The sequence below is a fragment of the Marmota flaviventris genome, assembly GCF_047511675.1.
Source record: "Marmota flaviventris isolate mMarFla1 chromosome 17 unlocalized genomic scaffold, mMarFla1.hap1 SUPER_17_unloc_1, whole genome shotgun sequence".
Lineage (NCBI taxonomy): Eukaryota > Metazoa > Chordata > Mammalia > Rodentia > Sciuridae > Marmota > Marmota flaviventris.
The window spans coordinates 203,332-218,467 of NW_027287693.1; the positions used below are offsets into that span (position 1 = coordinate 203,332).

At 41.3% G+C, this 15,136-nt stretch overlaps 2 protein-coding genes across 2 annotated transcripts in view; one reads left to right on the plus strand and one right to left on the minus strand.

Annotated features, from left to right (window-relative positions):
* LOC114082774 (E3 ubiquitin-protein ligase rififylin) overlaps positions 1–15,136 on the minus strand; it is a 786,130-nt gene that overhangs the window by 122,097 nt on the left and 648,897 nt on the right. The gene's annotated exons all lie outside the window — the stretch shown is intronic.
* On the plus strand, positions 7,279–8,720 carry LOC114082784 (C-C motif chemokine 8-like). Its single transcript, XM_027923878.3, has 3 exons — positions 7,279–7,409; positions 8,106–8,220; positions 8,413–8,720. The coding sequence occupies exons 1-3, from the start codon at positions 7,334–7,336 to the stop codon at positions 8,516–8,518; spliced, it is 297 nt and encodes a 98-aa protein (XP_027779679.2). The 5' UTR covers positions 7,279–7,333; the 3' UTR covers positions 8,519–8,720.

Below are 15,136 nucleotides of genomic sequence, written 5' to 3' on the forward strand. Positions count from 1 at the left end.
ACTCGGAGGAAACATTAACAAGGTTCCGAGGGCATTATGTAAGATGAGGACTTTACTTCTGAATGAAAAAAAAAAAAATGTATACAAACCTGAACTCTAAGCCCATACCCAGAATGACACTAAAGGACTCAGTTGACAGGGGACCATCCCCAGAGATTAGGAAGCAGGCCTCCTAGATGACCCCACATTCTTTTTTTGGTTAGAGGAAATCCTAATGGCACTCCTATGCTCTGCATGCAACGAATTCTCTCCTGTTAAAGTTTATAGGATATTTGTAATCAATAGAAAATGCCTGAGGTACATGTTTCAAAATGTCTTCTGAATCATTTCTACTAAAAGCCACCTGATTGAAGAACAGGAACCTATTAATCACAAGAAGGGGGGAAAAAAGCAATGAACATACACATTTAAAAAGCAGACAAAATGTAAGCAAAAATAATACTGGTTTTTTTTTTCCTGTAATTTACCTATATTGAAATGTAATAAATGTAAGCAAAATGATACTGGGCTTTTTTGTAATTTACCTATATTGAAATATAATTTATACATAAGGTTCAGATATTTTAAATACACTGGTTCATAAAATTTGCATAGGGATCCAGCCACTTTACCACCACTCTGATCAAAATACAGAATGTTTCTGGCTCCCAAGAGGTTGCCTAATGATATCAGTGCCCCCAAATGAAATCACCCTTCTGAGATCTCTTACCATAGGAATAGTTTTCCCTTTTAGCAAGATAAATGTCTTTTTAGAAATCTTTTTTTTTAAAGACTAATAGATTCACATTTCAGTGGTGGTACAAAGTTTTCAACAATGCAATAATTTGCATAAGCACCTTAATGATATACACACATTTTGACTAATTAATCCTTAGCTCTGAAGTTAAATGATGACAATGTTTTGTCAGCTTTTTCATAAGTATTGTTTATAATAGTAAAGAAAAAATGGAAATTGCATGATTCCCAACAATAGAAAAATGTTCAAATTAATTATGGAGGATTAATATATGTGGACTTCTAGGGAGCTTTTAAAGTTCAAGATTATTAGAAAGTATTTAGTGACTTTGAGAAGCCTAGGTATGTTAAGTGAAAAAGCAGTATAAGACCTTGGGCTGGGGATGAGATTTTAGGAATAATAAAAAAAGCAAGACCCATGGCAGGAGAAAAAATGGTAAATTGGACTATATTGAAATTTAAAACTTATGCTTTAGGAAAGATACTCTTAAAAGGAGTCATAGACTAAGAGAAAATACTTGCAATGCACACTTCTGATAAAGGAATTGTATCTAAAATTTAAAAAGAACTCCTAAACTCAGGAGTAAGTAAACAAACAAAATTTTAAAATGGGAAAAAGATCTGAAAAGACACCCTCACCAGGAAATATGTACAAATGGCAAATAGACATATGAAAAGATGCTCAATCACTTCTGCTTTCCTTTCTTTGAACTGGAAAGATCTTGAAAGTCATTGCTCATGTCCCCCGAAGAAGAAAAATGCTGAGGAAACTGAGAATCAACAACTCTTCTTAGACCTCTGAGAAAGTTGAAGTCACAAGGCAAACTTGCTGCCCTCAAATCTGGACGGAGAGAAGGATGCTGAGAACCATGGGTTACCAGAAACAGAAGATTAGCAGATCCAGGAACTGTTGGGAAAACTTAAAACTGTGCAGGCGCACTGCTGGGCCCTGAATGTGGACTGGCTTGAGAGCTAACCTCTCCCAGGGGCCCAGCTCTAGGACCCCAAAGTGCATCAATTTTGCTTCCAGAAGCTCCACCAGCTCCTCACGGTGCATAGCAGAGAAATATCCACTCATGCTTCTAGTCGAGGAGGGGGAAAGTCGCCATTTTGAAATATATTCAGAGCAAGTGTAGCCATTTTGAAAAACGCTCAGAGCCTTGTGCTTTTTGTCTGTCCTAAAGGAAAAGTACCTTGCCAGACCCTAATCCCCCCAGGGGGGAAAAAAATATCCAGCTACAGCCCTAGCTCCAGCCTCCCTGATTGTGCAAAGGGTGTTGAAATGCCCTGTGAAGCTCAAAACCTAGGAGCAAAAGTTCACTTACAGACTGAGACCTCTAGTCATGGGTTTCCAGAACACATCTCCTCCCCCAGCACCTTGCCCCCACATCAACAGGGTTCCTGTGCAATACCAGAAAATTACAGTTAAAAGAACTGCTGTGCCCAGATTCTATTTAAGAAGGAATTTCTAGAGAAACTCAGCCTAACTCTTAGATAAACATAGGCCTTGACCCCAAAGATCTAGTTACCTCAGTTCCTATTATACAACACATTAAACCTGGCTTTCTAATGGAAAAAGTGGAACAAAGTAAGAACAGATGAGTAATGTTAGCAGAGAAATGGAAACTCTAGCCAAGAACAAAAAGGCAATGATAAAGATCAAAATCAGGGCTGGGGTTGTGGCTTGGCGGTTGAGTGCTTGCCTAGCATGTGTAAGGCACTGGGTTCGATCCTCAGCACCACATAAAAATAAAAACTAAATAAAAGTAAAAGTATTGTGTCCATCTAGAACTAAAAAATAAAATTAAATTAAAAAAAGAAAGATCAAAATCACCATAACAAAAATAAGCAATGTCATTTAAGGATTCACCAACAGAGTGGACACAGCTAAGGAAAGAATACTTGTCAATAGAAAATTCCCAAACTGAAATAAAATGGGAAAAAATGGAGGAGAATATTCAAGAACCATATGGGACAAACACAAGAAGGTACCATGTATATCGTGGAAATATAAAAGGGAAAGAAAGTAAAAAGGAGGAGAAAAATATGCCAAGCATTATTGGCTAAGAATTTTTCAGAATTAATGACGGGTACCAAATTCATATTATAGTTTAAGATTTCAACACATCTCTGTCAGTAATTGCCAGATCCAGCAGGAAAATCAGCAAAGATACAGATGAACTAAACAGCACCCTCCATCATCTGGATCTAATTCACATTTTAGAATATTTTATCCAATAAAAAACAAAGTACACATTCCTCTTAAGTTCACATGTAACATTCATCAAGATGGACCATGGTTTTGTTATAAACAAATTTTAAAAAAACAGAAATCATATAAAGTATGCTCTCAGACTACAATGACATTAAGCTAGAAATCAATTAAAGAGAGAGAGCTGAAAACTCCCCCCAAATACTGGAAGATTAAAGTACATACTTCTAAATGATACATGAGTCAGAAAAGAGACCTCGAGAAATTTTTGAGTATTTTAAACTATGTAAAATGAAAATACAACTTACCAAAATTTGCTAGATGAAACCAAATCAATGCTTAGGAGGAAACTGACAACATCAGATGAAAAATATTAGAAAATAGGAAAGATTCAAAATTAACAATCTAAGCTCTAATCTGCCAAATGAGAAAAAGAAGAGCCATATAGATGGAAACCAGGCAGAAGAAAGAAAAATTAGAGCAGAAAATAGGAAAATAATAAAGAAGATCAACAAAACCAAAATTGGTTCTTTGAAAAAAACAAGAAAACTGGTAAACCTTATGTAGCACAATCAAGGATAAAAGAGAACACTTCCAAATTCAGTTTATGAGGCCAGAATCACCTGACACCAAAACCAGATAATGCCTTCCGACCAAAGAAAATTACACACCAACCAAAAACTGTAGACTGAACTCGTGAACATTAATTCAAAACTCCTCAACAAAAATATTAGCAAATAAGCCAATGTATTTAAAAAATTATACAGCACAACCAAGCAGAATTTATTCCAGATAGGCAAGGTCAGTTCAACCTTCAAAAATTAATTAATGCAATCTGTCACATCAACAAGCTGAAGAGAAAGTCTTATGATGTTATGGGCAGATAGAGAAAACACATCCGACACTAGCTACACGAGATGGTGCACGCCTGTAATCGCAGCAGCTCAGGAGGCTGAGGTAGGAGGATCTCACGTTCAAAGCCAGCCTCAGCAAAAGTGAGGTGCTAAGCAACTCAGTGAGACCCTGTCTCTAAATAAAATATAAAACTGGGCTTGGGGATGTGGCTCAATGGTTGTCCCTGAGTTCAATCCCCGGTACCGCACACCCTTCACAAAATAAATTCATCCCTCAAAAGTCAACACCAATTCATGATAAAAACCCTCAGCCAACTTGGAATATAGAGGTTGTTCCTTAACTTAATAAACATTTACAAAAAGCCTACAACCAACAACATATGTAGTGGTAAAGAACTAGATATTTTTCTCCTAAGGTTAAGAATAAGACAAAGATGTTCTTTCTCACCACTCCAATTTTAATATCATGACAGGAATCCTCACTAAATCATTAAGATAAGAAAATAAAAAGATATACAGAATGAAAAGAAAGAAAGGAAACTGTCTCTTCAGAAGACCTAACTATCTTAGGCAGAAAATCAGAAGACTACCACCAGCAGCAACGAACGCAAACAACTAATTAGTGATTTTAGCAAGATTGCAAAATACAAGGTTAGTATATACACTTCAATAGCTTTGCTATACATCAGCAATGAACAATTTGAACTTGAAATTAATAACAATGCAATTTATATTAGCACTAAAAAAAATACCCAGGAGTTAATCTAAGAAAATATATATAAGAAAAAATGCAAAACTGATAAAAAAAATTCAAGGTCATCTAAATAACTGGAGAGATGTTCCATGTTTTCAGGCAGAAAGAGTCAATATTGTCATCATGCCGGTTTTTCCCAACTTGATCTACATGCTGAGCTTAGTCCCAATCCAAAATTCAGAAGGTATTTCGTGGGTATTGACAAACTGATTCACAAGTTCACATGGAGATGCAGAAGATCCAGAAAAGCTAACACAATACAGAAGAAGTCAGCAGATTGACACTAGGGGACTTCAAGACCCTGTGGTACTGGTGTAGGAAAAGACAAATAGATCAATGGAAAAGGACTGAGTGCCCAGTGATACACCCACACAAATAGTGTCCGTGAATCTTTGAAAAAAGTAGCAAAGGCAATCCAACAGAGAAAGGGTAGATTTTTCAATAAATAATACTGTAGCAACCACACAAATGTGCAAAAAAGAAATATCCAGAAACAGACCTTATGGCTTTCTCACACAAACACACACACATAAAAAAATAAAAGAGTCATAGATCTAAGTCCATTTACAGTTTAAAATTCAAAACTATAAAACTTCTAGAAGATAATATATGGGAAAACCTTGGCAACCTTGAATTTGGTGATGGTGTCAAAAGCACATGACATTGGATCTGGCAGCGACTTCTTAGATTTGGCACCAAAGGCACAGGCAGTAAAAGACAAATTAGACTCGATGACAATTTTAAAAATTTGTTCATCATAAGCAATTCCAATGAAATAAAAATCCACACTTAGGAGAGGAGAAAATATTTGCAAATCACATATTTAATAAAGAATTGATATACAGAATAAACAGAGAGCTCCTAAAAGTAATGAGATTCATAAATGGGCAAAAGGTTTGAATAGACACTTTTCCAAAGAACATATAGTGAACAGCTCATAAGCCCATGAAATAGTGCTCAACATCACTAATTATTAGAAAAAATGAAAGTCAAAAGTATAATGAGATACTACCTCACATCTATTTCATATTACTATGAAAGAGACAGAAAATAACAAGTTTTGGCAAGAATGTGGGGAGAATAAAGCCATTGTTCATGGTTGATGGAAATATCAAATGGCATAGCCACTGTAGAAAACAGTAGGGAAGGTCTTTAAAAAATCAAAAAATATAATTATCATCCAACGCAACAATTCCACTTGTGAGTAAATACAGCCCAAGAGATTTAAATTATGTCTTGAGGGCTGGGGATGTAGCTCATTTGGTAGAGTGCTTGCCTTGCATGCACAAGGCCCTGGGTTCAATCCCTAGCACCAAAATAAATAAATAAATAAACAATGTCTTGAATAGATATTTAAATTGTGCCCACTTCTAGATGTATACATCCAGAGGAATTTAAATGTGTCTTGGAGAGATATTTTTTCACCCAAGTTCATAGTAACCTGACTTGCAATAGCTAAAATGTGAAAGCTGTCCAAGTGTCCATCAACAGATGAATGACAAGCACACTGTGGCAGATGCATAACTTGGAATCTTATTCAACCTGAGAAAGAAAAGAAATTTGACATAGGCCACAGTCTGGATGATCCTTGAGAATATTTTGCTAAGTAAGACAGTCACAAAAAGTCAAATATTTTATGACTCCAATTATGTGCGGTAGAGAATCAAAATTGCAAAGACAGTAAGTAAAATCATGGTCACCAGGGACTCGGAGGAGGTGAGTACTGGTTTAATGTATAGACAGTTTCATTTACAGAATGAAAAGAGTTTTGGAGGCTTGGTGCTATGGTGCATGCTTCTAATCCCAGCAGCTCAGGAGGCTGAGGCAGTAGGATTGCATGTTCAGGCCAGCCTCAGCAACTTAGCAAGCCCCTAAGCAACTTAGCAACACCCTGTTCCAAAATAGAAGATAAAAAGGGATGGAGATGTGGCTCAGTGGTTTAGCACCTCTGGTTTCAACCCCTGATACCAAAAAAAAAAAAAAAAAAAAAAAAAAAAAAAAGGCAGGGGAGGGGGAATTATGGAGATTAATTGCACAACAATGTGAACATACTCATATATTTGATGCCAGTGAACTGCACACTTACTGGCTAGGAGGGTAAATTTTATGTTATGCTACATACATAACATAATTCTTTAAAGACAGAAAGAAGCTATCAACATCTGTAAAGACATGGAGGAACCTCAAATGCATGTTGCTTAGGGAAAAGAGCCAGTTTGGAAAGGTTGCTTGCTCTGTGATTCTATGACATTCAGGAAAAGTCACAAAATGAGACAGTAAAAAGATCAGTGGCAGCCCCACTGCTGTGGCCTGCTGGTGATGAAGGTCACAGGCGACCCCTGAGGGTCCCCATCCGGGACCTCCTGGTTCCTCGGAGAGGCAACCCTTGCCTCACAGTCTCTAGTGTGACTTTAGCTGCCAGTCTGTCTTTCCTACAGATCATTTCCATTTGGAAGAAATGAGAGCCCTGAGTAGTCCAATAAGATCACTTCTTAGGCATTACTGGGTAGAAGCACATATCCTTCCTCCCCTGTTCTACAAAATTTAAGAAAAAGAAACTACATAGCTTCCTTCTCTATTATCTGGAAATCACCCCAGGATCTGATGTCTGCTCAGCACATTCAGGTTCTTCTTTCTTCCCTGATCCCCAACCCTGCCCAGGCTCTCTGATCCCTATAAAAGGCAGGTGGAGCCTCCAGAGGAGCAGGGAGACGGAGACTAATCCAGAAACCTCTCTCTCTCTCTCTCACGCCAAAGCTCACGCCTGCACCCTCCACCATGAAGGTCTCTGTGGCACTTCTGTGCCTGGTGCTCACAGCAGCCACCATCAGCTCCCAGGAGCAGGCTCAGCCAGGTAAAGCCCTCCTTCCCTCACGTTGAACTTCTAATTATCACAGCACACGTCATCTCAGCCTGGCTGCCTCGCCTGCACTTTGAAGATGGAGAACTGTGAGGTAAAGAAGCTGGGAAGAGCCATCACTAGTCACAGTTAGTCAGAGCCAGAGCCAGAGCCAGAACTGAATCCCCAGGCCACCAAGATCAGTCCCTATGATCTCTCCTGACACCAACTTTGGGAAGTGACCCTGAGTGCAGACACATCGACCTGCTCACATTGTTTGGGGAAGCTGCCCTTCCCACTATGGGTAGAAAGGACCATAGTAGGGTTTCTTGAAGTTTCAAATTTGGGATCATAATCCAGTGCAGCTTTTACAACAGGGATTGTGTAAGGATAAGACTGCAGAGGGTTCTCAGCATATGACCTAGATTTGCTGTAAAGCCCATGGGGACAACTAGCTGGGAAGCAAGGTCTTTGTGTTCTCCGTGTCAGGAGTTTTGAATTAGCAGAAGAGATTTCTCTGTTCCTAGTCCACAGTGAGGAGCCCCATCGTTCCATGGAGGAAACCGACTTGGGTAGCGTTTTATCTCTGGGATCTGGACTCAGGCCCTGGACTTGGCAATGGTGACTCCTAGGTCTTCTCCTGCCTTCTCCTTCCCTTGTGAGTGCACACATGTCTCCTGCCTGTCTCACTCTTGGCAATATTGTTTTCAGGTGCACCATTGATGCCAATCACCTGCTGCTTTAGCACTATCAACAGGAGGATCCCCATCCAGAAGCTGCAGAGCTATACAATCACCAGCACCCAATGTCCAAAAGTAGCTGTGATGTAAGTAGACCATGCCTAGCACCCTCAGGCAAGTGTCCCTCAGTCAAGAGGTCAGGATTCATGGCCAAATGTCCCAGATTCGGGTCCTTCACCTGTGCAGCAAGAGCTGATGAGGTCTAGGGACCCATGGGCCATGCACCTGGGCCGACTTCTCAAGACCCTCCATCTAACCATGCCACCTTTCCCCCACAGCTTCAAGACCAAACGGGGTAAGAAGATCTGTGCTGACCCCAGTGAGAACTGGGTCAAGGATTCTATGACGCTCCTGAACCAAAACTCTCAAACTCCGAAGCCTTGAACCCTCGCACATGGCCTGAGAGTCAGAGCCTGAAGATAAATCTTCTGTGTATTTTCCCCAGGGGCAGTGTGACAGTATTTTACCCTAATAGATGAAAAGAGGTGCTTTGCTTATTAATTCAAAACACAATAATTCTTAATCATATTTAAGTCAATTATATTTTGACTTAATACGCCAAATAAAGTGAATGTAAAATGCAAAATCCTGGTGATGTGGTTCTATTTATTTATTTATTTTGTCTATGAAGTCAAATTCCTGGCAACATGTCATTGTCCTCCCTCCCACCCACCTGAGGGGATTATGAGATCCATCCAAGGGCATTGATACATACACATTCTTCTTTATTCTCTATTTCGGGGGGAAACAGTGCCCTTTCAAGTTATGTTATGTTTAAAATAATGTCATGATATGATTCTGGAATCTTTTATGGGAAAAATATATCATTTTAAGCTACTTACTCTTATTTTGCACATAGTAGCATTTAACTGAGAAGCAGAACACAGCTGCAGAGGTTGGAGTTGGGGTGTATGTTGCCACCCCACAGGATGGTTTGGGCTGGATTGGACTCGACTGAGGTTCAGGAAGAACTTGGTAGGAGCAGCTCTCCCTGTGTGTTAGGATCTCCACGCCCGTTTTTCTCAACACACCTATCTTTGCCCAAAGTCTTTCTCTTGGATCTTTTGGGACAGTCTACAAACTTTTCTCCATAAGCCCAATTTTCTCCACCTAATTAAATCTCCAACTCAGAGTAATACCTCAGGAGTGAGACCAGACCTCCAAGGAAACTAGATGTCCACAACCCACATCCACTTAGGGCTTCTCATGAAGAGGACCCTTCAACATGACAGTCCTGAGGGATGGTGTATGTGATCTATTGCAGAAGGGGGAGAAGAGGGCAGGGGCCCGGAAGGAGGGATCCCACTCAGCTAGACTCTGAAAAGACAGGGGAGTTTGGGGTTTTAGAAAGGTTAGATCCAGATCATAGGGGCTCTAGAACTTTAGATTAGCAGGTTAGCAGATAATAGGGACTCGCTGCAAGTTTTCAAATAGCACAGGAGGAGAGTGACACATTTAGAGCCACACATCAGGAAGAACAACCTGGTGACCGGTGCATGAGGAAGGGAAGGGACTGAGAGCATCCCACTGCAGTGAAGCAGAAAGACGTCGAGGGTCTGAGCAAGGTCACATTGAAGGAGAAGTGAGGTGGAATGAGCCAGACACGGTGGTGCTACTGAGAAGGCTGTAAAGGGAGGACCAGGGGACTAGCGCAGAGCCCATCTCCTGCCATTTCACAAAGCAACTATTGAAAGCGATGGCAGTTCTGAGACTCAAAATTAATTTATCTCTGAATGTTTGTGTCCCTCCAAAACTCATGATCACATTTCTCCCCGTGTCTTAGTTCATTTAAGTGTCACTATAAAAAAACAAACAAACAAACAAAAAAAAAAACTGCGTTCGGACACTGGATAAAAAAACAAGTTTATTGGGCTGGTGACTAGAAACATGGTACTACCTCTTGCAAGGAGCCCCTGACTGCAGTAACCACATGGCAGAGAATCAACGAGGGAAATAGCTGTATGCAGAAGGGGCCAAGCACATGGGGTGGCCTTGCTTGATCACAACCCACTCTCCAGATAACTCATTCCTGTGAGATCCAAACTACTCCTAGAGACCAGCACTGATTCACAAGGGTGGAGCCCCATGACCCACCCTGCTTTCTACCAGGCCTCACTTCTTAGAGGTCCCACTACCTCCACATCGCCATACTGTCCCCAAGCCCTTGGGGACAAACCATATACAAGCCCTTGTGTTATGGTTTACATATAAGGGATTCCCCAAAATTGCCTCATGTGTGAGGCAATGAAAGAATTTTCAGAGGTGAAATGATGAGATTAATCAGTGGATGAACTGAGTGGCTGGGTAGGGTGAGGCTGGAGGTAGTAGGTCGCCTTTGGTTTTAATATTTTGTCCTAGATGGGTGGAGCTCTCTCTCTCTCTGCTTTCTGGTTGCTATGCCCTCTGCCGTGATATTCTGCATCACTCTGACCAAGAGCTTATGGATTTGACTAACCGTGGGCTGAAATCTCTGAAACCATGAACCAAAATAAACTTTTCTTCCTCTAAATTATTCTTTGCAGGTATTTTGATCACAGTGATCACAAACTGCCTAAAACACCTGGCATCCATTGTGGTAGTATTAGGAGGCAGGGCCTTTGGGAGCTGAGTAATTCACAAGGGGTCTGCCCTTCTGAGTGATGTGAGCGCTCTTATAGAAGAGGCTGGAGGGAGCTTGTTCTGCCCTTTTACCTTGTGAGGATACATGCAATCCTTGAGGAACAGAACCTCGCCAGATATCAGATCTACTAGTGCCTTGATCTAGGACTTCCCAACCTCCAGAACTTAGAGAAATAAATTTATGCTGTTTATAAATTACCTAGCCTAAGGTATTTTGTTATAGCAGCAGGAATGGACTAAGACATCATGATCACTATATATATCCTCAATCCCAAGAACTTGCAAGCATCCATTTAAAGGCATGGTACCTTCTCTTCTTGGTAGCCTCTTAAGCTCAAGAGTCCCTATACTCCAAGAACCTAGTGACTTGTCTTTGAGACACATGATCCCCCCACATGGAGGCGCACAGACCAGACCCCTCATGAAGAGAAAAGAGATTTATTATCCTGTCGAACCAACCCCACAGGGCCTGGTTCAGGATCATGTGGAGAGATGCCACAACTCCAGCATACTTAGAATCCCAGAAGGCAGGGGACTTGGATTCTGATCCCCAAACCTGACCTGACCGTTTCCTCTGGCATTAAGATGCCCCATCCAAAAGTGGAGACAGGACTGTGTCACAGGAAGGAAGTGAGGGGATCCGGCCAAAGACCTCACAGATCCCTCTAGCTGTTACCCTCACTGGTCTTGAAAACATGGCCTTGTCTGTTAACAGGGGCAGAGTGGGGAGGGAAAGTGCTTGGAAATGAAAACCATAGAGTCAGGCCAGGGGCGCTGCTTATTGGAAAATCAGCCCTGAGTCTGACATCACCTGTCTGCAGACAAGTCCCCACCAAAATTCAAAGTAGCACAGCCGAAGATTCGGAGCAATACAGCAGCAGAGGAGCAGCTGAGTGGGAAACAGAGGGGGAAATTTTGCTTGTAAGAACAATGAATGAAGAAAATGGGAACTGAGGCTGGACCTATGTGAGGACACTTTATTTGGGAAGTGCCTTCAGGGATCAGGACTGAGGGGGCAGCAAAGTGAGATGGGGGCAGAGGAAAAACAATACACACTGCATGGTCAAGGTCAACTTTGTGAGCAGCTGGAGATAGATGATAGACAGACAGACAGATAGATAGACAGACAGATGATAGCAGGCAGGCAAGGGCTCTATCCAATTCTAAACTCTTTTTTCCACAGCTTCAAGGCCAAACTGGGCATATAGAAAATTGGGTCCAGGGTTCATCCTGGACCCCAAGTCCCAGAATCCAAAGGCATGAAGATTCACCCCTAAAACGGACATACAACCAAAAGACCCAACTCCAATTTCATTCACTTGTACTCTGGGATTATGCCATTACACTTCAAACCACTGTTGTGACTGTTGTGCAATGGGGTCAAACACTACTTGAATAATTATATCATCATTTTTTTAAATTTTATTTTCAGCTCCTAGCAATTGCCTATTTTATTTATGAAGAATTTGTGATCACGTAATAGTTGTGTACATCATGTTTAAGGATAAAGTGCAAAATTACATATTAATTGAATTTAAAAGTCAAGACACAAAGAGAAGGAAACCCATACCCATCCCGGGGCCATGTCACACAAGCATCCAATTCTGTCTGAGTGGCTCCCTGACCGTGTGCTTTTGATGAGCTGCCGGCTCCGTATCAGGGCCTGCTTTACAATGGAGAAAGTTCTGACCCACACAGCATCAGGGTCAGCCTCTCCTCCCTGCTGCCTTGGAAGGTTTGGGAAGCAGGCTCATAATTTGTTATCTGCCCGCAGCTGATGTACATGTGATAAGGCATGATTTTAAAGCAGCTGAGATTTTTATATGTGCCCTGACTTGAACATTAGTGTCTGAAAGTCCACACTCTTCCACAAACTGGTTCTTATCTGTGAGTTCCAGCTCACTACTTTGTAAACTGGGGACAAAGAACTGGGGCGGTCACCACCGAGGGCTGCTCCTCTGAGGTTCACCTTGACTTCACCCTGGCTCGGGCAGACGGTTTGGGCTGTGACTCAGCACCCTCTCTAGGCTTCTGCTCGGTGTGTGCTACTTTTTTCTTTCTCTCTTCCCGCAGGCTCTGCCTAGGGTGAGGAGCCGGCTACTTGCCTCACTTCTCAGAAGCGTGGAGAAGTGAGCCCTCGGGGCAAGAGCTTTCTACCAAGGCTGGGTGGAAGCAGATGTTTAAACCGCTCCTTCCGGTGGTGGACTCCGGGAGTTATTCTGTAAGCTTCTAAGGTTGTTCCAGGAGAATCAGTCCCCACTGCTCACAAGGTTGACCTTGACCATGTGGTTTGTATTGTTTCTCCTCTGTCCCCATCTCATTCTGCTGCCCCCTGGGTCCTGATCCCTGAGGTCCCTTCCCAAATGTGTCTGCACATAGGTCCTAGCATCAGTTCCTGTTTTACTGATTCATTATTTTATACAGACAAAATTTTCCCCCTTGTCCTTGGTCAATGTCTGGATCTTGACTAGCAAGTAGCCAGGGGTCAGGGCCAGCATACTTGGTTGGTGCACTCACTGGGCCTGGGACCAAGATCAGGGACTTAAAAAGGCGTGTTCTTTGGCACCAGGACTGGGTCCCAGTGGGTAGTTCACAAGTCAGGATGGATAGGGATGGTACTCAGTAGCCACGTGGCTAGGAAAATGATGACATAGAAATGAACTGAGCAAATAAATAAATGGATCAAAGATCATGGAAGTCAAGTCATTCACTGTTAGAGAAGTTTCCTAGAAATGTGGATTATTGGAAAGAAAAGGTTAAAAAAAAAACTTGTGCTATTATTTATTATATTAACCTAGAATTGGAAGTTGTGGTGTGAACCTATGGTAAAGATGGGTGGATGAATAGATAGATAAACAAATGAGAGATAGATAAATAGATAGATAATATCAGGCAAGCAAGCATACAGGGTATAGAGATAAACCTAGAACTAGACAAACACACACTCACACACAAACACGCATATTGGTTATAGTCACTGAGAAAACCTAGAAATAATGACAAACATGTAGCAATATGAACACCAAGTGCCCAATTTATAAATACTCCCCACTAAAGAAATCAAGAGCCCCTGGGATAAAGGGCTGACTCTAGAGTTGGAATATCTTATTGGATTAAAGAAAAACAAAGTATAGCTCTCAAAAACACACAAGAACCCGTTCAAATAGGCTCATGGATGTCAATCGGAACAATTCGATCACCAAAATAAATGCAATAATTTTCAAAATGCAAAATAATTATTCTAACCCATTGAGTAAAATCAGAGAAGGAAAAGTTCTAACTTAATTGCTAATCAATAAATATAGAAGGAACAGTGGGGTTAGGGAAATGACCATCTGGTGACCATCAGAGTGACAATTGATTCAGGCAAGACTCCTCTGTAGTTGCTGAAACCAACAGGTGAGAATATAATTAAGAACAGACTCAGAGCTGGGGTTGTGGCTCAGCGGTAGAGCGCTTGCCTAGCATTAAAAATAAATAAAGAAAATAAAGGTACAAAAAAATACAATAACATTAAAAAAGAACATACCACTGACATAGCCTCAAAGTCTCTCCCCATACATAACTAAGAAGAACTTATTAATTAATAAGCACATAATACTTATTAATTGACACATGTCATTAATAAGAGAAGAGAACTGCAGATAATATTTAACCAAGTAATAAAAGTTAACATCACCTGTAATGGGACAGATCATGTGGGGCTCCTGGGAGTGTCCACTGAGAACACAGCATTGCTTCCAATAGTCTCCTGCCAGAAACACACGCGCTGGACCTAATCGTGAGAAAGCCCCAGACCAGTGAAACCAGGAGAGATTCTACTGAGTAACTGGCCTTACTGTCCAGCTCATAAAGACAAGAAAAGACTGAGGGACTGTTCATATTGACAGAGACTAGAGAGACAGAACAGTTAAGTACCTCCCATGACCTTGATTGGATCCCGAATCCATAAAGGACATTGTTGGGACAATGAACAAAATTTGAATGGGGTGTCTGGATCAGATAATAATGCTGGACTGATGTTAATTTTCTGACTCTGGTGTTTGTCCTGTTGTTCTGAAGGAGAGTACTTTTCTTTTTTCTTTTTTTGGTTGGGGGGGGGTACCGAGGATTGAACCCAGGGGCACTTGCCCACTGAGCCACATCCCCAGCACTGTTTATTTTTTGTATTTTATTTAGAGACAGGGTTTCACTGAGTTGCTTAGCACCTCACTGTTGCTGAGGCTGGCTTTGAACTCGCAATCCTCCTGCCTCAGCCTCCCGAGGTATTGGGATTACAGGCGTGTGCCACCATGCCCCGGCTCTTTGCTTTAAAGAAATATACATTGAAGCACTGAAGGTAATTAGGCATCCTACCTGCAAGGTAAGCTCAAATGGTTCAAA

What these genes read in the sequence shown, in the direction of transcription:
- LOC114082784 (XM_027923878.3), top strand. Translation starts at nt 7,334, where the DNA reads ATGAAGGTCTCTGTGGCACTTCTGTGCCTGGTGCTCACAGCAGCCACC. An exon ending in CCAGGAGCAGGCTCAGCCAG is followed by an intron (nt 7,410 to 8,105) that starts GTAAAGCCCTCC and finishes TATTGTTTTCAG; the next exon opens with GTGCACCATTGATGCCAATC. An exon ending in TGTCCAAAAGTAGCTGTGAT is followed by an intron (nt 8,221 to 8,412) that starts GTAAGTAGACCA and finishes TTTCCCCCACAG; the next exon opens with CTTCAAGACCAAACGGGGTA.